This window comes from Bos indicus, chromosome 14 (genome assembly GCF_029378745.1).
Source record: "Bos indicus isolate NIAB-ARS_2022 breed Sahiwal x Tharparkar chromosome 14, NIAB-ARS_B.indTharparkar_mat_pri_1.0, whole genome shotgun sequence".
NCBI classification, from domain to species: Eukaryota; Metazoa; Chordata; class Mammalia; order Artiodactyla; family Bovidae; genus Bos; species Bos indicus.
The window spans coordinates 37974728-37998202 of record NC_091773.1 but is presented as its reverse complement, the minus strand read 5'-3'; the positions used below and the strand labels follow the sequence as shown (position 1 = coordinate 37998202).

The 23475-nt window shown below is 40.3% G+C and overlaps 1 protein-coding gene across 7 annotated transcripts in view; it reads right to left on the bottom strand.

Moving 5' to 3' along the window:
- Nucleotides 1-540: 540 nt before the first annotated feature.
- GDAP1 (ganglioside induced differentiation associated protein 1) overlaps nucleotides 541-23475 on the bottom strand; it is a 50182-nt gene continuing 27247 nt past the window's right edge. For 3 of the 7 annotated variants that reach the window (XM_070802723.1, XM_070802721.1, XM_070802722.1), the window contains exons 3-8: nucleotides 19367-19548; nucleotides 18500-18692; nucleotides 9532-9705; nucleotides 8220-8314; nucleotides 5348-5462; nucleotides 541-3720 (exon numbers count right to left, since the gene is read on the bottom strand). In XM_070802723.1, coding sequence (XP_070658824.1) covers nucleotides 3338-3720; nucleotides 5348-5462; nucleotides 8220-8314; nucleotides 9532-9705; nucleotides 18500-18692; nucleotides 19367-19483 — 1077 coding nt within the window. In that variant the 5' untranslated portion in view covers nucleotides 19484-19548 and the 3' untranslated portion in view covers nucleotides 541-3337. Of the gene's footprint in view, nucleotides 3721-5347; nucleotides 5463-8219; nucleotides 8315-9531; nucleotides 9706-18499; nucleotides 18693-19366; nucleotides 19549-23475 lie in introns of those variants that run through there. The other 4 variants (XM_070802724.1, XM_070802726.1, XM_070802725.1 and 1 more) reach the window with 4 other exon arrangements.

Sequence of the window (23475 nt, the reverse complement as noted above, 5' to 3'; positions counted from 1 at the left end):
CTTCCCAGGTATAAAGACTTCACCTGCCAATGCAGGAGACACAAGAGATGTGGGTTTGATCCATGGGTCAGGAAGACTCCCTAGAAAAGGAAATGGCAACCCATTCCAGTATTCTTGCCTGGAAAATTCCATGGACAGAGGAGCCTGGTGGGCTGCAGTCCATAGGGTAGGGAAGAATAGGACATGACTAAGCGACTGGACAAGCACACAAACATGTAACAAAACTGTTTTGAAAAAAAAAATATTGCGTTTTTCATTTTCATGCTTCATATCATGTCAGGTGGCTGTCTGCAAAAATTCCTTTAATAATCAGTACCAAATATGTTATTCTTTAAGCCACCATTCATTTTAACCAGAAAATTATCTATATTTAAGTAAATCAAGTCAGTAATTTTTATGTTACAAATAAAATATAACATCCTATAGCTAAATATTTTGAATAACTGACTTTTGCTTACTTTTCTTACTTTAATTATGACATTATGCTTTGACATTAAATGAAAAACACAATCCGACTTCTTAAAAAGATTACAAAATTAGTACTTTCAGTATACATGTTTATTTTCCAATTAATTTTATTGATCTTACAGGCAGAGTAGTATCTTGATCTCTATTACATTCAACAACACCAAAAAATCTACAGCTCTGGTGTCAATATCAATAATTACTAAAAATCGAGCAAGCAATTTCCAACTATCTGCAATTAAGGAAAGCAGATCCAAAAGGCATATAACAGCAATAACAATAAAATAGTATTTGTGTTAAGACATAAATAGCCAACGTAAATGTAGTACCTCAGGCATTTTTCTAATTGTGGTATTTACACAAATTTTGGAAATTAAATTGAGCACACTGGCCAGTCTACTAATGATCATGAAAGACAAAATATGTAAAAGTGCCTATTTTGCTAATAGGATATGTTCAGCTCTTTAGCTTGACATTGTGTGGTACAGTTATCCCTTCCAAGCATTACAGATCAATACTACATGTGCCTCAAGCTCTTTTACAGATGAATGATCTGATGAAGATGCCCTCATCTCAGAAACTAAGGTCATAAATGTTTACCTTCCCTTGAAACATTCAGAAGGCTTGCTGAACCTAGAGAAAGCCCAATCGCAAACTACTGGAGGAACAGCGACACCTAGTGGTCATTATACTCCTAAACAAATATCTTAAAAGGATAAACAAGGGTATCCATGAAGAAATCACCACAAATGCATCCCCCTTAAATGTGGCAGAAGCCTATTTCCAATGAAACTGAATCTGAAAATCACAAATACTTTCATTATCTTTTCTATTGATCAGTAATAATATAAATTGTAAGGAAAAGCCAGCATTGACCTTAAAATGTTTAATCAACAACCCTTTGCCTTTGTAGATTTTTATAAAAATCCAGTTTTGATTTCTTCATGTCTGAGTTCTTGCTTATTGTAGGATGACATAAAGAACTCTGGAACACTCTGAACCACTGAATGACCGGCTTTGTGGCTCTTTTATGAATACATGGATTGGAATGTCCCAGCAACAAAATTAAACACTCTATACAACAGTGAACTAAGGCTCAAAATCAAGACATTATAAAAGCTGCCAGTCTGTTAATTATTGTTGGATGGAGTTTACACTGGACATTTTATTAATTTCTTGTCAATAGGGAATATCAAGTTCATCAAGATTTTCTAAAACAAATGATTCATGAATTATAGAATCACTTTACCATCAAAGTCATTGTTTAGTAAGTAGGACTGTTTCCTATTAGTGAAAAAATCGGTACATTCTTTAGCCATTTGCACAGTCAATCTGAAGCGGTCCAAGCAAGCTTTTGCTGTTTGCTGGAACCTTAGCTCTGTTCACTACGCATACTTCCCATCAGACCCAACACTGCTCCCCATGTCTTTCTGGCCAACTCCAGAGAAACTGCACCTTCCCGTCACCAGGGAAGATTTTTCCTGAGCACAAACCCCATTGTTGTTGACGGGACATACTGGAATTATCCCTTCCAGATGGACTGAGGTGCCCCCCACAGTGCCAAGACATACATGAATGAATGTAGGTGGAATCACTATCTATTGACTTATTTCATCTCCCTGTATTTCATTGCCAAGGACCAAAACTAGACTTTCTCCCTCCCTGTAACCTTTTAAGGCTCTGTTGAAGACAACAAATAGATGCAAGGCTTAGACAACAGTTTTTGTGTTAACATACCACCAGCCTCTCCAAATGAAGAATGAGCCTACTTATCACTCCCAGATCACCAAACTATTCCCTCCCCAGCCACATGCCATGTCAGTGACTACCTGGGACATTCACCTAAATGCTACTTGTGTGCACAAAAGGGCTGGAGAGGCCAAGGCTTCCAGTGACTGTTTGCAACAGTCTATGGGAGTGACATCTCATAGGTACCTTCAAATTGCGGAACCAAGAAGAAATTTTAGTGTCATTTAAGATTTTCATGTAAATGTTAATCAAGACATGTTCCAGTAGGTATCTCTTGCCCAAACAGACAAGCAGTTAATTTTATTAAAGTAATGACTGTGATTTATGTCCTTTTAAAATTAACACTAAAGTGAGGTGCTGTAAGTTTAAAGCCCAGAGTTTTCTCCAGCCAACTCCCCCCAGTGACTCTCCAGTCCTCTTTTTCCAAGGTCCTCAGTTACACGAGGATGCATGGGCTATAGCCACAAGCAGTCAAATGTAACGTTTACTAAGGGGACAGCAGCCGTGAATGGCACTGGAGGCACATGGAGGTTGCTTTCCATTGCCTTCATTACGTAGCTTCATCCTCCCTTTCCCCCCTCCTTTGTCCCTTTGCCTCCCTTATTTCAGCCTAAAGCTAACAGTGAGAGTATGAAGCACTGCTGCGCCCTTCTGCAGTCTGAACACCTGGGTTGAGTAACAAAGATGATTTCTGAATTCTAGGAGAAAATACTGCAAACTATTCACCACTCAACACACCCAGATAGTCTCAGATGAAGAGTTATGGGCAATCATAGGTTATCATTACTGTCTGCTCATAATAATAATGTTCTCCCCCAAATAACCCAGAACTTGAACTGGAATTTTGAGTTAAAGGTCTCTCTTCTACCTGCCGGTATTCACCTATCTTGACTTTGTGCATGTTTTAAGTATGAATTAGAAGAGGTTTGCAAATAAGTCCTGTCAGAGTTACCAGCGCACAAAAACATCTTTATTACCTCCTTTTCTCACATAAGCTAGCCAAAGAGTAAAGTCAATTATGCTTTTTACTAGTCGCCCAGGGCCATTCTTCCCTGGACCTGGAAGAGTGGAGAAGGGTCTAGCTGAATGGCTGGATGAATGGCCACCACTAGATCCCACCCACCTAGAAGTAATTTGGTCTGGGTCTAAGCGCTAATATCATGCTGCCAAGTCTCTTTCTGAAAAGCATAAAAGCAAAATATCCCATTCCAGCAAGCAAACCAACCACAAGGGTGGTGCCAAGAACCTTTGGGGCCCTTTTCTTGGCCACTCGGAATGCAGTTGGCAGCACTGCAGAGATTAATATATTGTTGACATGTCCCAAAACCTTGTTAAATGTTTTCCTCTTCAAGACACGCTCGTAATAGGTTTCCAAGTTGGGTCGCTTTCCATTTCCCCAGTTTCTCCTCGCAAACCCCAGGAACTTCAGTCGATGCAGTGTAACAGCAAGTGATACGTCCGCCAGGGTGAAGGATTCCCCACAGAGCCACGGCTGGCGGCCTTCTTCTAATTGGAGAAAGGGACACGGTGGGTTAAGGGCAAGCCCTGTACCGACAGACAGGGCTTTCCAGGTGGTGCTAGTGGGAAAGAACCCGCCTCCCCACGCAGGAGACATAAGAGACACGGGTTCAGTCCCTAGGTTGGGAAGATCCCCTGGAGGAGGGCATGGCAACCCAGTCCAGTATTCTTGCCTGGAGAATCCCATGGACAAGGAGCCTGGTGAGCTACAGTCCATGGGGTCACACAGAGTCAGACATGACTGAGTTACTGAGCACACGTGCACGCATTGTACAGACAGACTCTGGTTGGCATCTCTGCTCTTAGTGTTGAGGGCAAGGGTGACTATAGCAAAAGATGAAGGCTATGGTACATTTTCTTGACAATCACACTCAGTGAGTAATTCTATGCTTAAAAAAAAGGAGGGCAGCATGCAAATGTATCCCAAGCTACGGGACTTCACCTTCCAATGCAGGGAGTGCAGGTTCAATCTCTGGTGGGGAATATATGATCCTACATGCCTCTCAGCAAAAAAAAAAAAAAAAAATCACAACATAAACCAGAAGCAATATTGTAACAAATTCAATAAAGACTTTAAAAATGGTCCACATCAAAATAATCCATCCCAAAGCTAAGGGACACTTGGTTGACACCTGACAGGCACCTGGGTCCCTAGGTGTCACTAGAGCTACTTAAGCTCAAAGCCTGTCTATCATGCCTCCAAGCCAACAGAGTTAACAGATATTTCCTCGTGGGTTAAAAAAATGACACATGTACTTGAGGATTTAAACGTCACTCAGTAGTTGCTGCTTTTGTTAATTGCTACTTATTTAAAACAGAAGAAAATCCCTATTGTGAAGCAAGTTGCAGGTAACATGGTCTTCAACTTTGTGGTCAGTCAGAATAGTGCAAACAGTCCATGTGTCTGCACTTGGGCTTCATCATTCACTCATTTTCACAGGTACAGAAGAGGGGTGCTCACCAGCCAGCCTGCCCATACACACAGGCTGACTCCCATGTTATGCTAAGTTCCTTCAGTTGTTTCTGACTCTTTGCAACTCTGTGGAGTGTAGCCCCCACCTCTCCCTGCCCCAGGCTCCTCTGTCCATGGGATTCTCCATGCAACAATACTGGAGTGGGTTGCCATTTCCTCCCCCAAGGGATCTTCCTGACCCAGGGATTGAACCCATGTCTCATGTGTTCAGTATTGGCAAGTGGGTTCTTTACCACTAGCGCCACCTGGGAAGCCCACCCATGTTATACTTTACTTCAATTTGCAATTTTTCTCCCACCTAAGGAAAAAACTAGAGGGAATGTTCTAGCAAGTAGAACACTCCCAAACTAACCACTGTAATTAAAACTTGTGAAACAGGCCAGGTAGGAAGCTACCAACCATAACTTAAGTTGTGCAAAAAAAAATTCTTCACTGGCTATATTTCATATAAATGCAGAGTTACAACTAGACACCTGGGTTTTGTTGAATTCAGTATTATTGTTGCTATCATAAAGTCAAACTGTCCGTGAGTACTAACAGTTTAAGATAGTTTACAGAATGTTTTGGGTGAAATCTAAGAATGTTCCCATAAATACCCCTGGTATACAGAAAAAGACAAAAAGAACACAAATGAGAACCTACCTGGGGTTTCTTCATTTCTTCTTTGCAACTCAGTTTCAACCTGATCCAAGACTTTCTCCAATTCATCAAGAATTTTCTTCAAATATTTGACATTGTCATGGTCAAGGAGCTTTGACTAATTAACAAAAATAACTAAGTAGGTTATTTATGCCTGTAAAAATAATCAGTGTAGAGCAGAGAAGATATAAATTTTTATACAGTGGGAGTCTGTTTATTCTAGACAATGAGAAGAAACAGAATAACCAAAGCAAAAGCAAACCTGAGCGGAAATGCCCTGGCTGTGAAATTATCCCAGGGGCCAGACTCACTGTCCACTGGCAACTCCTGTGGGACTGAAGGATCAGAGAGGACAAAGAATATGAGGGCATAAAGAGACTCCTGTCACTGGGAAAGGAGTTTGGGGGAGAACTGATGCGTGCATATGTGTATGGCTGAGTCCCTCTGCTGTTCACCCGAAACTATCACGACACTGTTTGTTAATCAGCTTAACCCCAATACAAAATAAAAAGTTTAAAAAAAGAGAGATTCCTTTCATGCCCAACTCAAGAATGCAATTTTTTAGTTTAGTTTTTTTTTTTTTTTTTTTTAATCTTTTGGCCACACCTAGCAGCATGTGGGATCTTAGTTCCCCAGCCAGGGATGGAGCTCCTAACCTCTACATTGGCAGTGCAGAGTCTCAGTCACTGGAGAGCCAGAGAAGTCCTGAAGATGGTTGTGTTGATTTTGTTTTGCTTCGTTGGCCATGTCATGTGGCACGTGGGATCTTCCCCGACCAGGGATTGAACCCATGTCCCCTACATTGGGAGCACAGAGTCAACCACTGGACCACAAAGGAAGTTTAAGAATGGAAATTCAGCAGTCTTCAATGAATGAATAACTGAGGGGTCAGAGATGTGTGACTTCCCTGGTGGCTCAGTTGGTAAAGAATCTGCCTACAATGCAGGAGACCCAGGTTTGATCCCTGGGATGGGAAGATCCCCTGGAGTAGGAAATGGCAACCCACTCCCTTATCCTTGCCTGGGAAATCCCACAGACAGAGAAGCCTGGTGGGTTACAATCCATGGGGTTGCAAAGAGCTGGCCATGACTGAGCATGCACGCACACACACATAACTCAATAGCAAGTAAACAATTCAATTTAAAAATGGGCATAAGATCTAGATAGACATTTTCCCAAAGATATGCAAAGGCCAATAGGTACATGAAAAGATGCTCAACATTTTTGATCATCAGGGAAAACAATTCAAAACCACAGTAAGATACTACCTCATCTGTTAGAAAGGCTATTATCAAAAAGACAAAAACTGTAAGTGTTGACAAGGATGTGGAAAAAAGGGAATCTTTGTGTTCTATTGGTGGGAATGTAAACTGGTACAGCCATGATAGAAAATAGTGTAGAGGTTCCTCAAAAAATTAAAAATAGAACTAATACACAATCCAGCAATTCTACTTCTGGGTATTTAGCCAAACAAAAACAAAAACATAAATTCTTAATAACGCATATATCTGGGTTCTAGAAAATGGTACTGATGAACCTATTTCCAGGGCAGGAATCAAGATACAGACACAGAGTACAGGCTTGTGGACACAGCAGGTGACGAGAGGGTGGATGAACTGAGAGAATAGCATTGAAACATATACATTATCATATGTAAAACAGACAGCTAATGGGAAGCTGCTGCATAACACAGGGAGCTCAACCCACTGCTCTGTAACAACCTAGATGGTGGAATGGGGTAGGGGGTGGGAGGAAGGTTCAGGATGGAGGGGATATGTGTATACTTATGGTTGATTCACGCTGTTGTACGGCAGAAACCAACACAACATTGTAAAGCTTATCCTCCAGTTAAAAACAATTTTTTAAATTAATCTGAAAGATACCTGCAATCCTATGTTCCTTGCAGTATTATTTACAATAGGCAAAACAACTTAAGTGTTCATCAACAGATTAATGGATTTTAAAAAATTGTGATGTGTATATATAGAATGGAATATTTTCCAGCTACAAAAAAAGAATAAAAACTTTGCCATTTACAACAATGTAGTTAAACCTTGAGAGAATTATGCTAAGTTAAATAAATCAGACAGAAAAAGTCAAATACCATATGATCTCTCTTATTTGTGGAATCTAAAAAACAAACAAATAACTAAGCTTCTGAAAGTGAAAGGGAAGTCGCTCAGTCGTGTCCAACTCTTTGTGACCCCATGGACTGTAACCTACTAGGCTCCTCCCTCCGTGGGATTCTCCAGGCAAGAGTTCTGGAGTGGGTTGCCATTTCCTTCTCCAGGGGATCTTCCCGACCCAGGGATCAAACCCAGGTCTCCTGCATTCCAGGCAGACGCTTTAACCTCTGAGACACTAGGGAACTAAGCTCATAGATGCAGAGAATAGACCAGTGGTTGCCAGAGGCAGGGGGTAAGAGGTAGGAGAAATGGGTGAAGGTGATCAAAATGTAAAAAGGCAAAAAATGAAAGGTGTGAGGGGAAGATATACACTATTAAAAAAAAAATCCGCTGATTGCTTTATTGGTATAAAAAGGTCATAAACAGAGGTCCAGCTGACTCAAAGTGCAAAATACCTGAAATGACAGATTCCTATGATATTTTATTAACCTGCTTTTACATTTTATAACTTGCCTTGGCAACCAGCATGAGCAATATCTGCTCTTCAAGAAATTGTCGTTAGGTCTGAATATCAAATCTAATAAAGAAAAATTCTTTCTAAAAGCAGAGCATGAGCCAAAGGTAACATGTGCACTGATGATTTGTGATATTTAATAGAAGATATTCTAAGAAATAGCAATACTTTTACAAAAAGTGGACCATTTAACACAAATAGCAGATGTCAACTGAGGACAGCCTGGTTTACTTACTTTAAGTCGCTTCTGTTTTGCAATGTACGCCTCTTGTAAATCTGGGTTTTCTTCGGCAAGTTTTTTCAGTTCAGACTCCGTGTTACCAATTTGGCCTGATGATGAAATCAGTTTTGAAACAGAAAATTATTTCCTCCCTTCCATATAAGAAACAAGGAGAAGTAGGGAAACTTGATGGTAAGAACATACGCGCTGGGGGGTCACGCCCTCTCTCTGCCCCAGACTCCCCCCTCTCTGTGCCTCGGTTTCCTCACCTTTAAATTGCAGCTATGAGACTATCTGCCACGCAGGTTGAGGATGAAATAAGAGGCCCCTTGGAAAGTGCTTAGAGCAAAGTCCAGCACACCGTGAGTGCTAAGTGCAGAACAGTTGTCCTACCTTTCAGTCCCTTTCAAGTCTTCTGTAATAAACTTTTTTTGTGAAGGGAAGGAAAAAGCATTATTTAGAGAAATATTTATTCTGGATGATAGAACTATGGTCAGAATACTTGCTTCAAACCATATGATGGGTATTTATGAGGAGGAGGAGGAGGAACACGAGGAAGGTGAGAGGCCAGGAGAGAGACGAGGAAGATGGAGTGAGGGAGAGCGGGGAACGGGAGAGGACTGAGCAGGAGGGCATCAGAAAGAAAAGAAAACAGTGCAAGTAAGAGAACCCTAAAAACGAGGCATGATGTCATGGGAAGAACATGCTTGGCGGAATTGGAGATCTGAGTGCGAGTGTTCCTGGTCACTCCTCAGTCTGACCACAGCCCCTTCCCTTCCCACCGCTGGGCCATGAAGCACACCTCCTGCTCCTCATCCCATACACTGACCCATCCCTATGCTCAGGACAGGAGGAAGGAGAGAGCTAGCGGTCACAGCTCAACCTCAGTGGATCACCACTCACTGAACCTAGAGGCAGAGTAATGAGGAGACAGCCTTCACATAATGAAACAAAACTAAAGGACCAGAAACGTGAACTCCATCGCCCACAACTGCCTGCAGACCCCAGCTGTTCTGATTCCTAGTCTGTCTGTCCCTGTAAACATGCTACGTTCTTTACTCTTCCACAGGCCACTCTTCTGAGTTTTATCTATGCTTGGTCCTCAAGGCCAAGAGCTGGAAAATCAGATCCTAAAGACAACAAATGTCCAGCCAAACAGATGAAGCACAGATTCATCTGCCTGGTACATGGATCGATGTGTAACGTGTATGTCCCCGAAGCAAACTCAACAATCCCGCCCTCAGGTCTTCCTGAGATGTGCTGGGTGTCAAAAATGAGTGAAAAGAAATGTGAGGCAGAAGTGCAGGTCTTTAAGACCTCTACATACTGCGAATCCTTGTTGTTGCATAAGCTGGGATCATGGAGTCCACGGTTAGCTCAGGATGTAAAATGCAGCCGTGTGTATAGGCATCCATGGGCAAAGAGTCAAGTAGTTCTCGATAATGCTGGACCCGTGGGTAATACATGCTTCCTTTATCAGGCATTAATCTGGGTGTTTTTTCTAAAATATACATACAAACACATACACAAACATTGAAGAAAAAGTTACAAATGAGACGTTACAACTAAAAGCAAAAAAGAAAAATACCAGCCCCCTCATCATTAACATTTACAATATTATATGAAGGGAGGTAAAGGATGACGTTTTCCCAGCCTCAACATTCAAAACTTGAATTGAACTGATGTCCTAGACCAGATTCCAAACCATGATCAGACTTCTCCAACTCACAAATCACTATTCTCAAGGTCCAGATTTTCATGCCAACTCCTCTGTGAAATCTTCTCCAACCTGCCACAACTACCAACATCTGACTAGATCAAGTGTGCCTTCCTCTGTACACAAAAAATACTTGGTACAAATTCCTTTATAACCCTTTTCACCTTAATTAGTTATTGTATCTTTTTGCCCTATGAACTCCTTCAGGGCAGAGAACATATGATCCAGAGTCCAGCATCGTGTCTCATACACTTCATGTGTGCTTAGTCGCTCAGTCCTGTCCAACTCTTTGCAACCCCATGGACTGTACCCGCCAGGCTACTCTGTCCATGAGGATTTTCCAGGCTAGAATACTGGAGTGGGTAGCCATTTCCTTCTCCAGGGAATCTTCCCAACCCAGGGATCAAACCCAGGTTTTCTGCATTGCAGGTAGATTCTTTACTGTCTGAGCCACCAGGGAAGCCCAAGAATACTGCAGTGGGTAGGCTATCCCTTCTCCAGAGGAACTTCCCAACCCAGGATTTGAACTGAGGTCTCATTTTAGGCCATTGGTAAATGTTGGTTAAGTGAATCAAGGCTCATTATGGAAAGATGATCAGGGACCACACCTTCCAAGGTTCCAGTACATACCAAGAGTGATCCTGTTGATGAATATGGCAGAAACCAACACAATAGTGTAAAGCAATTATCCTCCAATTAAAAATATATTTAAAAAAAAAAGAGTGATCCTGTTGATGCTATGTGAATGTGAATGGCTAGTCTTCATGGAATTCACCAGGAAATTCTGGTATTTTATCTCTGGAAACTGGTTTCACATAAATATTCTTTTGTTGGTTAAACTCTAGACTATAGACTCCTAAAGGTAGGGATCATGTACTATTGTTTGTTGAATCCTCAGTTGCCTAATATAATGTTTGGCTGATAGCAGGTGTTCAATAAATTTCAATTAATAAATGAATATGTCCCCAAATCGCTAGCTATAGGAACATTTGAGCTGGAGAAGCTCTGGAGCAGTTAATGATGACACTGACATATAGAGGCTGAGACATTCTCCTAAGAGCCCACAGCTAAGTAGAGGCAGAACAAGAACCAAAGTCATGAACTCCTAATGCAGTGCTCTGTTGTATTACATCATCATAACATCTTCGAAGGGTATACTTTTCAGAGACTATCCAAGAAAAATAAAGATAAACCATATGATCCAGAGGCCAGGAATAAGTTCCTGTAGAACCAATTCCCACTTTTAACTCTCAAACTGCCTCTAAAAAAGTGCCAAAAAGCTTATTAATCCAACGGTTAAAAAGAACAGCCTCTACTCTATACATTTCTTTTTGCTTATTCACTTATTTAGTTTGGGTTATTTATTTAATTTAGAATCCTTTTGAGCATCCTACACTCACTCATTCATAAGCACTGACAATTCACAATTGGTTGCAGAGCATTTCAGGCAAGATCTCATCATGCCAGACTAAGAACAAACTTTTAAGTGAATAGGCCATTTCTGACTCTCTAAGAAAAACAGAAGATGGATTACTCGTCAGTGGGCAAGTGTCTAATTCCCTGCTAGCGACCCTAATTCTGAAGTCTGCATTAGAATGATCAAGGCTCACATGTCAGCTGCAAACTGCTCATCAACTGTGGGTTTGCCCAACTAGATCACACTTCCTTACGGACCTTTCAGGATCTCAGAATGTCACCAGTACCCCCAATAATGCACAGTAGACATTCCCATGAGAATAACAGACTGGCAGCTTTCTAAGGTGCTTGAAATTCTGAGGAGTTCTTAACTTTTTGTTTGCCACTGACCTCCAAAATAATGTTCTTAAATGCATAAAATACATAGCATTGCAAAGAAAATTGATTATATTAAAGTATGTTATCAGAGTAAATTTAAATGATAAAATAGTAATATGGGTGTCTTTTATTAACACATTAACAAGATCTAACAGCAGATCTAATAACTACAATAATTTCAATGTAGTGAGGGGCATAAGTGATATTTAAGACATCTGCAATAACAATAATGCTATTAACACATCACCATCATGTGAACATATGAACAAAGTCATAGGCGCTTCTGATACTGCTTTGAATTCTGCCTACACTGGAAATGAAGGAACTGATCCATTTCTTTTGGAAATTAGTGAAAAACAAAGATGTAATTTTTTTCCCCTCTAAGATAGTAAATCTCCTGGATTTTGTTCACAGACCACTAGGGGTAACAGTTCACAAAGTATGGTCGGAAAATCCCTGGGCTTCCTGAAGACACCCTCAGAGGGTCTACAAATCAAAGCTGTTTTTATAGGAATATTAAGATGTTCATTGCTTTTTCATTCTTAACCTCTCTTGAGTGTACAGTGGTATTTTCCAGAGGTTACACAATGTGTAAAAACTCCATCGCTCTGACAGTTAACGGGATATGAGGCTTGTATGTTCTTGTATTTTAAACTTTTCTCAATTTTAATTTCTAATTTGATAAGTATTGATAGATAGCCCATATAAACAAAAGCTCTCTCAAGTGTCCTCATTAACTTCTAAAACAAAGGGGCCTTGAAACCTAGAAGTTTAAGAACCACTGCTCTGGAGGGTTCAAGAACCACAGGTTAATAACCATAAATGATGCAGCATTTTAAAATGCTTCCCAGGTTGTTAAATTTATGGCTACTGGCTCTGGCTGCTTTGTGGGGCCAGGCTGGGGTCTTGACTTCAGAAGAGCATACCACTTCCTTCCTGGAAAGAGAATGAGAGCAGGAAAAATAATGTCTAATTGCTTTCTGGGAAAGGTCCATATGGCCAAGCCTGCATCCAAATGTTTGAACGCCTGAAAATAATCTTCTACTCAGTGCGCCATGAACTATATAACTATCTCCTAAGACAACTCTGTCAGACAGAGGCTCAGATACCCGCTGAACCCATGTTCTTTTCCAAGCTCACTTTCTCTCTTCAAGGACACCCTGTCCACATGACGATGTACTACCAGCATCTTCCTGACACCAGCAACAGATTAGCAACAGACAGCTGCCTCTGGAAAAAGAGTTTTTTCAAAACACAATTGGGAATTTCCTTTGAGTGACACAGAAAATCTTCCCTCTCATTCTCATCTTCTTTTACTTTCCAGTCCTTTCATAAAGCACTTTTGTTATGATACTTAGAAAATCTTTTCTGGGTCTATCTTGGTCAGGAGTGAGAAAACAACAGAAGGGTTACAGGGGCAGGAGAGACAGTCAGAGGATTTTAAAGAAAAAGCAATAAAAGAAGTTTCCAGCACTGGGGAGGAGCATTGCCGTAGTGGAAGCCAGGATTAGTGACTAAGCTGGAAGAACAAACAAATACATTGGCATAAGAACTGACTTTGTAGAAACACTGAGTAGGGACAAAGGCAAGACTAAATTTAGGCAGCAGATCAGAAACAAGCGGATAGACACAAAGCAGAAAGAGGCGATAAACAAGGAGAGAAAACAAAAGCACAAAATTTGAAATCAGAAAGAAAGGATAAAATCATATTGCAATCCATTTAATGGGGACATCAGCTCCATATATCCTCAAGTCCCTGTGTTGCTAAGTAGACTAAGAATGGCCCTGAGCAATTTTTTTTAAAAATTACATTGTTTCTCCAAGAGCAAACAATAAAAAGAGTTTAGCTTCCCAGGTGGCACTAGTGGTAAAGAACCTGCCTGCCAATGCAGGAGACGTACATAGGCGATGCAAGTTTGATCCCTGGGTGGGGAAGGTCCCCTGTAGGAGAGCATGGAACCCACTCCAGTATTCTTGCCTGGAGAATCCCATGGACAGAGGGGCCTAGCATCCACTAAAATTGAACAAATCACAGAAAGTTGTTTTAATTACTTTTTAAAACCACTTTTATTGGCATAATCAGGAGTTTTAAAGACTCCGTTTCTTTTCCTTACCATATACCATATTTTCTCTGCATTCAGTTACACACTTTGAGCTAATTTGCAATTTCAGTAGATGTGCTAACAAGTATGTAATGTTACTCAATTATATATGAGAGCCTTTTATTAACAGACATAAAATTATTTATTCTATGACCTTAACAATAATTGGAAATTCCTTTACATAAATAAATATATTATTTAAAGTAACAGTAATTTCAGAATTAATATTATTTTTAAAATCTGAATTAATTTTCTATTGATAAAACTGTATTTATAAAATAAATTTACATGTCCTAATTGGACTTAATATGTGATCCTTTAATCTACCAGGATACTGGGATTCTTTCCAAACCAAATTCTTTTCCTAAGAATATTCAAAATGACATATATGGACATAAGACATGGGACATAATCTTCAGAGAACTGTTACATAACATATTAAGTTACCAAAATTCAATATTTACCATACAACACCCTTGATTCCATGTTACCAATGAGTTATTTGACAATAATAAATAGTATATATTCTAGTATTTTGTAGTTATTTAATGCTCACCTTTTTTTTTTTTTTAATTATCTAGTGGCCATGTTAAAGTTCATTAAAAGAGATTACAATATACCAAAAGCATAAGATGTAAATATGTAAATACTGATTACACAGAAAGGTTGAGAAAAGTGTACAGGCCAGCAAGCCATCATTTTTAGTACAGTCTCATTTGGTAGACTAATGAAAGATACCAACAAATAACAGCAAAAGTGATGCCTGCTGACGACTACACTCTGTTCTGGAGATGAATGGATACACTTAAAGCCTCTCATTTGAACCACGGGCAACTACACACCTCATGAAATTCATTCAAGTGTTATTCATTCTAATTTGTCAACTTTCCTCAAAGTTCCATCCATAATTGACCAAAATGCTGCATGTTCTATCGAGTTCAAATGTAGCAGCTCACAATTAGCCATGCTCTGGATAGAACCTACACTTCTGAAACAACTCAAGATCACACTTGTCTTTTATTTCATTGTTGGCTGTTGTTGGTAACTTATTAGCAAGCCAGGGCTCCCATCCTTCATTAACAAAGCTGATTTTTCCAAACAAAATTCATATACTACTTTTAGTCTTGTAAAACTTTATCTTAGTTATTGTTCCATGCAAAGCATTTCATAAGCTACTCATCATTTTAACGACTGCAGTTTACACATCCACAAGTGTAACAGTATTTCTTCCATGCCTTTATTCAAATCATTTATGGAATTGTTAGACTCAAATCAGAGAACAGAAGCCTAAAAGAACACCAGCAGAGATCCCTGTCCAAGTTGATATCTATTTTCAATATTTCATTCATTTTAATCATTCAAAAATATTTATTAAGCTCCCATTAGAGAACATTCACCATATGAGGCACTGGAAATATAGTTGTTAGTGAAACAGACACTGTCTCTGACTTCACAGTGCATACAGGGTCTGCCAGTAAATGAAATAATTAAGGTGTGATAGAATTATCATAGGATAAGTGAAATGAGAGAATATAGCTAAATAAGCAACATAGTATAAGAAATTTATAAATGAATATTCTTCAGAATGGTGGTTTATTCATCAGAATATATGCATTATTCTTATCTAGCCATACGTGCTCCTTCATTCCAAAGGGCTATCATATGACACAATCTCAAATGCTCTACTTAAATCAAGAAACACTATACCAAGAACTATGCCCAGCACACACTTTTTAAAGTGTTAGAGACATTCTCCAGTAATGTAAAACTTATGCTGGATCCTTTTAATCAAGATACTCAAAAATACTGTTTTTAATTTTTGACAACACATTCTAGAACTCTGCCATACATAAAGAAGTGTTTTACAGCACTGCTTAAAGCTTAAGCAATTACTTAATGCAAAATAATTTGTAGTACTGCTTCTCAAACTTCTATGTATGTATGAGTCACTTTGGAATCTTATTAAAATATAGATTCTGATTCAATAGACTTGCAGTAGGGTCTAGATTTCTGCCTTTCTAATAGACTCCTGCTGCTGCTGCTGCCAAGTCGCTTCAGTAGTGTCCGACTCTGTGCGACCCCATAGACGGCAGCCCACCAGGCACCTCCGTCCTTGGGATTCTCCAGGCAAGAATACTGGAGTGGGTTGCCATTTCCTTCTCCAATGCATGAAAGTGAAAAGTGAAAGTGAAGTCGCTCAGTCGTGCCCGACTCAGCGACCCCATGGACTGCAGCCTACCAGGCTCCTCCGTCCATGGGATTTTCCAGGCAAGAGTACTGGAGTGGGGTGCCACTGCCTTCTCCGAGGTGATACCAATGCTGCTGGTCAATGGAAAGAAAGAAAGTGAAAGTGAAGTTGCTCAGTTGTGTCCAACTCTTTGCAACCCCGTGGACTGTAGCCCACCAGGCTCCTCTGTCCATGGGATTCTCCAGGCAAGGATACTGGAGTGGGTTGCCATCTCCTTCTCCAGGGGATTTTCCCTACCCAGGGATGTAACCCGGGTCTCTTGCATTGCAGGCAGACGCTTTACCCTCTGAGCCACCAGGGAAGCTGGTCAATGGAATACATGTTAAATAACATGTTATCAATGAATAACATTTTCTCTCTCTTGTCTGGCACTTTTCCTAACCTCCATGAATTCTTAATAATAAATATACATTATGTTAATGATCATTGTGATAATGCTTACATGTTTATTTTAGATAAACTTCATCTAGAAACTAGAGTAGCCTTCATTTATATAAAGTAATTGTTTTCTTACTGCCTTCATATCTACTATAGGTTTTAGTTCCCTTAATCTTAATCTTTATTTAACCCTTTCCAACTGAATGACTCTTCTCCTTGGGAAACAGCAAAGAGTGAAATAAGAGTTGTTTGGATTGCTTTATCTCTGCAACTGATAAAACTATGACACCTAGTTCCCAAGAGAACAAAAAGAAAATTCAAGTTTCAGACTAAGAGCTAGGATTCTTCACTGTCTGTTTACTCTATCAGTACAACCAGAATTAAGTTCTTAGTTTCCATATTTTCATCTTAATGTTTAGCCCACAATGCTTTCTCCTCTGATTCGAGAAATTATAGTAAGAACTTAGTATTCACCTTGAGCAGGACTCAGAATGCATTCCAGTTTTGCTATGAAATAGTCAAAGAAAAAGAAAAAGCCTAAAGAAAAATTTAATAAAGCCTAATCATCATTAACATGACTATATTGTGAAGTATCATTGTACATTACTGAACAATTGAGAGTAGAAACAATGTAAGGAAGAGGAGGCGGGAAAAGGCTAGTGATAGTAGTTCAAGGGATGCTAAACAAAATATTTAAATATGATTTTCATTTGCTGTATCTTTTTAAAGTTTTTGATGACTTATAGTAGAATTCTTATGCAATTATTTTGTCTTATTCACATTACTATAATCACTTCTCCCAAGAAATACAAATTATTATTTAACAGACTTCTCCATTTCCAAAAAGCTCAAGATTGAGAAAATGTATCTTAAATCAATTAGCCCCCATTTTCTGTACAGTCCCCAGAATTTAGACTTAATTTAGACTTAAGGGCTAGCAAATAATGATGGATGGAAAAGAAGTTCATTACACCAAGTTAAACTCCTTGGTTTAGATAGATGGCCAACTCCAATCAAAATCCTAGGGAACTAAACACTTAGATTAAGAATAAGGGTAGGCCATTGCTAATCTAATTGCCTGTGGCAAACCCCACCCCTATTTAGGTCCTATACTTATCTTTCTTCTAAGTACCTCAGACTTTTTTTTTTTCTGCCTTAAAATTTCCTTTCTCAGCTTCCAGTAATTTGAGGTTATAGTCTGGTTTTATCCTGCCTAATTAACATTCGCATAACTGGTAGCAGATGAAGAGTAATTGGATCTTATCATGCAGTTCCTTTTTCAGACGAGTTGTTAGCCTGAAAGCTTAGAGCCCTCTGTTCTGTTCTCAGTTCTGCCGTTGATCAGCTGTATAATCTTGGGCAAATATTAAAGCTACAGTTTACCTGAAAGGCTTGTTATTAGGGAAGGAGCAAGGACAATGTGTAAGTGCCAATGACTATGAGCGACAGTCCATGTGATAGGAAGGTTTGGATTTGAAAGGCTTACATTCCAGCCCATTCTGCTATAAAACATCTATGTTACCTTAGGCAACCTTTTTCTCTTTCCTCGTGTACAAAATAGGAATAATTAATCTACCATGCTTATCTCAGGTTTTTTTGTTTTTTTTTGTTTTTTTTTTTTTGAAGACTGACTAGAACAGAAATTACAAAATGTCGGACATAGAATAGGCTGTCAATAATATGAATCTGACTTCAAGGCTAATAAATTACCACCACAAATCATACACCTGCAGGGTTTCTTGCAATGAATTTAAAAGGGAAATTTCAACATTTAAATTGGTAGTTTACATGAAATCGTTTCAATGGAATCACAATGGCTTATACAAATTATGCTATTGACCCATTTTTATTTGTGTGCTTATGGAAATGGAAAAGGTTGTTAGCACTAAACCAACATCATGAAACCAAAAGGAAGGGAGAAGGAGGGGAGGAAGGGAGGAAATAGGAAGCAGGGAAGAAGAAAAGGAGGGGAGGAGGGATGGAAGGGAGGAAGGAGGGAAGACATATATTTGTGTTGAAAGTAAATCCAAGAAATCACAAATAGCCTTAACATTACCATCCAGGAAAGTCTGTTCAAGATAATCAATGATCTGAGTGGCCTCACAAATAATGTTTTCCCCGTGGATAAGGACGGGCACTTCTCCAGTTGAGTTCAAACGCATAAACCAAGGCTCATTGTGCTCACTCAGGGGCAGACTTACATCATGTTCCTCGCACTTCAATGCCTTTTCAGCAATTACCAAGCGCACCTGGAAGAGTTCACATTGGTTACCACAACGCAGGTAGGCTTTTAATTAAATGACATCCCTGGATACCAGCCAGCAGCCTTTTTGTGCTTCCCTGAGTTATTAATATTTTCAACACCCCTTTCAACTCTATTCCTGGAATTAACAAGTGAGACATATTCTCGCACCTCAATCTTGTAAGTTAGAAAAGATACGTAATGAGAATGATTCTGGCAATATTCAGTCCACGGTCACCCTCTTCATCACTACTACTTTTCTTTGTGTCCTAAACCTTATGATGCGTCCCCATAGTAAGAACCTGAAACAGATACACTAGGCCTGTTGAAAAGTCAATCAACCAAGAGTAAAAGAAGGAACCCTGGATGGGATGGTTGCCGGAAGGCGCTTCCCTCTGCCTCACTCTCCAAAGGCCCCGGAGACGAGGCCTCCCGCCCCAACGCCGAAAGTGATGTTTTCTGTCGCATTTCATGAGTGGCGGTGCCTGAGTCACGGCCTTCCCATCTCAGACTGATTTTCCCTGCTCCTCCATATAAAGCGCACCCCTGCCCCACAGGGCGCGCCGCCCGCAGGGGTTGAGTTGGAGGTCTCGGTGGGCGGGCTTCCCCGGGCGGCACCCAGCGGGAGCTGTCCAGGTGCTGAAACCCGATCTGCGCCGCCCGCCCGGCCAAGGCCTTTACCTTTTGAGAGCTGAAGGAATGCGTCCAGTGGTACAGAATGAGCTTAACCTCTGCGTCCGACTTGCCTTCCGCAATCAAGGGCGCTCCCCCTCTCTGCTCGTCCTGCCTCCGAGCCATTTCGGGGTGCGCGAGAGCGGGAGGGCCTCGCCGGTCCGTCCTTTACTTCCTCCAGCCACACTGCCCTGCAAAGAGCCGTTTAGCTTTTCCGGGTGCCACCCGGAGCCGGGAAAGTTGCGTGCGGGCGGATGGACGAACAGATCACTGGGAAGTGTAGTTTCGCCGGCGAGAAAGCTGCGGGGCGAGTCCGCAAAGACTCGGGGCGGGGTCTCTGCGCACGGAAGTCACTTGGGAGGTGCAACTGGACGTTTTGTAGAGGAAATGATCTAAAATATGAGTTCCTGATTATTTAAGATGAGTAATGAAACATGTTAATTGCAAATTACTCATGGGTTTTGTAGATGGAGTAGAGATGGCTCAGGTACAAAAGCATCAGTTTCCCAAGATACTTAGGATTCCTCATGGAGAGGCTGTGCCTTTGGTGAAAGGTTGATAGACAAAACATTTATCAGTTTTCATTAGAAGATGCTACTATGAGGTCATGTAACAACAACAATAAATCTCCTTAACAATGCGAATTAAAAGTCTAGTTGTTAAATACAGAAATTTTTTATCCATTTAAAAATTTAATTCATTTTATTTAAGTATTGTTGGTTTACAATGTTGTGTGTGTTTCTGCTGCACAGCAAAGTGATTCAGTCGTGTGTGTGTGTGTGTATTCTTGTTCATATTTCTTTCCATTATGGTTTATTACAGGATCAAATATAGTTCCCTGTGCGATGCAATAGGATCTTGCTGTCTACCCCTTCTATATACAATAGTTTGCACCTGTTAATTAACACAGAATTTTTAGAGCAGAATTACTTGGGTTTGTTTCCTAGTTTTTCAATTTTCCCAATTTTTGAAGTAGAGATAATTTTATTTTCCCCATAAGGTTTTTGTGAGAATTAAATACAATGTTAAACACCCAAAACAGGCTAGCATGTTGTAGACACCAAATATTATGTACAATTTCAGTTGCCTTATAAACATTCTCTTTATAAACATGGTCAAAATCATGATTTTATGATAATCTAGTCATTATTATACACTTCTCAAAATTCAGCACAATAGTAAATCAGCAGAATTTCTCTTTTAGTGAATATGTATTAATATGACCGTGAAATGAATGCTTGTTATAATTCATCCAGCAAATATTTATTGAGTATCTACTGTGTTCCAAGCATTGTACTGGGCACTGGAAATACAAAGATGTATAACTCTTCATACATGGCACCCAAGATATAAGTCTGGTGGCAGGGACAACAAAATAGATGACCACAGTGGAGATGAGAACTATCAGTTTAAGAGAAAACACAAGTACTAAGAGAAATGAAAGGTCTAAAAAAGGCCCCTAGAAGAGACAGAAATCTCACGAGGTCCTTCCTCTCCTTTATAACACTTTATTTGTTGTTCTTTGTAATTATTGTTTAAAGATTTTTATAGTATCTCTTTATACCCTTGCATGCATGCTAAGTTGCTTCAGTCATGTCCAACTCTTTGGGACCCTATGGACTGTAGTCTGCCAGGCTCCTCTATCCATGGGGATTCTCCAGGCAAGAATACTGGAATGGGTTGCCATTTCTTCCTCCAGGGGGATCCCCAACCCAGGATCCAACTCAAGTCTCTCATATCTCTTGTTGGCAGGCAGGTTCTTTACCACTAGCGCCACCTAGGAAGCCCCTTTTTATAGTGAAAGTCACTCTGTAGCCTGCCAGGCTCCTCTGTCCATGGAATTCTCCAGGCCAGAATACTGTAGTGGATAGCTGTTCTCTTCTCCAGGGGATCTTCCCAACCCAGGGATTGAACCCAGGTCTCCCACACTGCAGGCAGATTCTTTACCATCTGAGCCACCAGGGAAGTCCCTTTATACCCTTACGTGAATTCAACTGCTACAGCAAAAGTGATCCTTACCAAATTTGTTCTTTATCCATTCACACTTCAGAGCAGAAGAAAAAGCAAAATTGTGACATCAGTCAGAGTGGGGTTTAAACTCCGGCTCCACTCTTACCCTGAACTCTCCTGAGCCTTCACTTCATCATGTGCAAAATATGAGCATCTAAAAATATGTGAGTGCCATGGCATTCGCTGAGAGACTGTGTATAAAGAGTAACCAAAAGTGGGGTCCAGCTGCTTGCCTTTCAAAAGCCAATAAAGAGGCCAGGTTGGTGGGAAGGAAAGTTAGTTTTATTCTGGATGCTTGCAACAGTTGGGGGAGTGGGAAACGGGGGCCCACCTGTCCAAAGGCCAACTTCCTCCCCACCTCCCACCCCGGACTATCAAGGGGCAAGACCTTTTAGGGGGAAGAGCTTTTATAGACAGAAGGGCAGGGGTGGGGAGGGGTGGCTACATGCACAGTCATCTCTGATAGTCATCTTGAAATTGGTCATGCAGTGGTCTGACCAACATCATCTTGACTGTTTTAAGTACAGTTAATCTTCAGTTTCAGGGTCAGTTTGTTCCCATTTCCTTGACCAGTTCTCAGAGTTGTAGCAGCTTATGTCATGGTTATAGTCTGGTTATCATGTAGTTAACTCCTTCCACCTGGTAGGGGTTTCAGTATGTATAAGACAGCTCCCAGGATATGGCTCAGAATATTATCCATAGCCCTTGAGCAAGAACTAAAGGTCCTTGACTATGCTTAATGGCTAAACTATTATTATTATTTGGTTTCCTTTGACTGTTTTCCTTTGTTTCTACATGTTCTCACTTCTCTGATTAAACTTATTCTTTGGCTCAAATTATTCCACAGACAAAAGGCAGGCAGAGGACATGGGGGGCACAGACCACAGGATCCTGCTCCATTTCAAAAGCACTTAGCATGTTGCCTGCAAAACAGCAGTTGCTGCAAAAAGAATTTGTGGAAAAGCCCCTTCATGATGTTAAGAAGACATCACACTTGCTCTTCTCTCTTTAGGCCTCAAAATGTTTTCACTAGTAAGTGAAAGAGCTACAATTCAAACATGACTTTTTGACTACTAGTCAAGTACTGCTTTCTACAACACCATGCTAGCTTTACACCAAATAAAGAAAGTTGTAGACTTTCAAGCTTTACACAGCTGGAGTAGACATTAGGGAAAATATAGCCACTTTCTTGAAAAGTAGTCCACATAGATATATAGATATTCAAGTCTATTAGAACACAAACTACCATATCAAACTACTGCTCACATGTCTTTCTTGTGCATTAGACTTTGAGCCTCAGAAGGTCAAAGACTCAGTATTATTCATTTTAGTATCCCCAAGAATCCAAAATAGTGCTTTGTACATAAAAGATGCTCCCAAACTGCTTATTAATTGAGAAAAAGAGTAGCTAACCACCATCACCGATAGCAGCCGTAAACAATGACAGACAACAACAATAGTAAAGTATAGCCTATCTACTGCTCTAAAAATTCTGCGTAAAGGTAATTTCATTCAACAAAATTCAGTACTTACAAATCTGGACTGTGGATCATGGCTCAGTAAATTGACTCTTTTTTATGTTAACTTTTAAAACTTTACTGATTTATTCTTGGCTACACAGGGTCTTCATTGCTGCATGAGAGCCTTCTCTAGTTGCAACAAGCAGGAGCTGCTCTTCGTCGCAGTGTGAGGGCTTCTCACTGCGGCGGCTTCTCTCGCTGTGAGGCACAGGCTCCAGGCGCAAGGGCTTCAGGAATCGCAGTGCATGGGCTCAGTTGTTGCGGCGCACGGGCTTAGTTCGCCCTCAGCGTGTGGAATCTTCCCAGACCAGGTATCGAACCATATACCCTGCATTGGCTGGCAGATTCTTAACCACTGGAATACCAGGGAAGTCCTCTGTTAATATTTATTGAAATTTGTTATTCATTTAAATATTTCTGAGTGATTGAAGTTAAAATGGATTTGATTGGTACTATGAAATAACAGATCACATGCTCTCTCTGAACCTGAGTCACCTTACCTATAATTATGATGAAAATCTACCAGATATGCTGGATACACAGATCTATTCAGTTTGGAAAAATTCCTTGAGCTAAACAATTAATGGT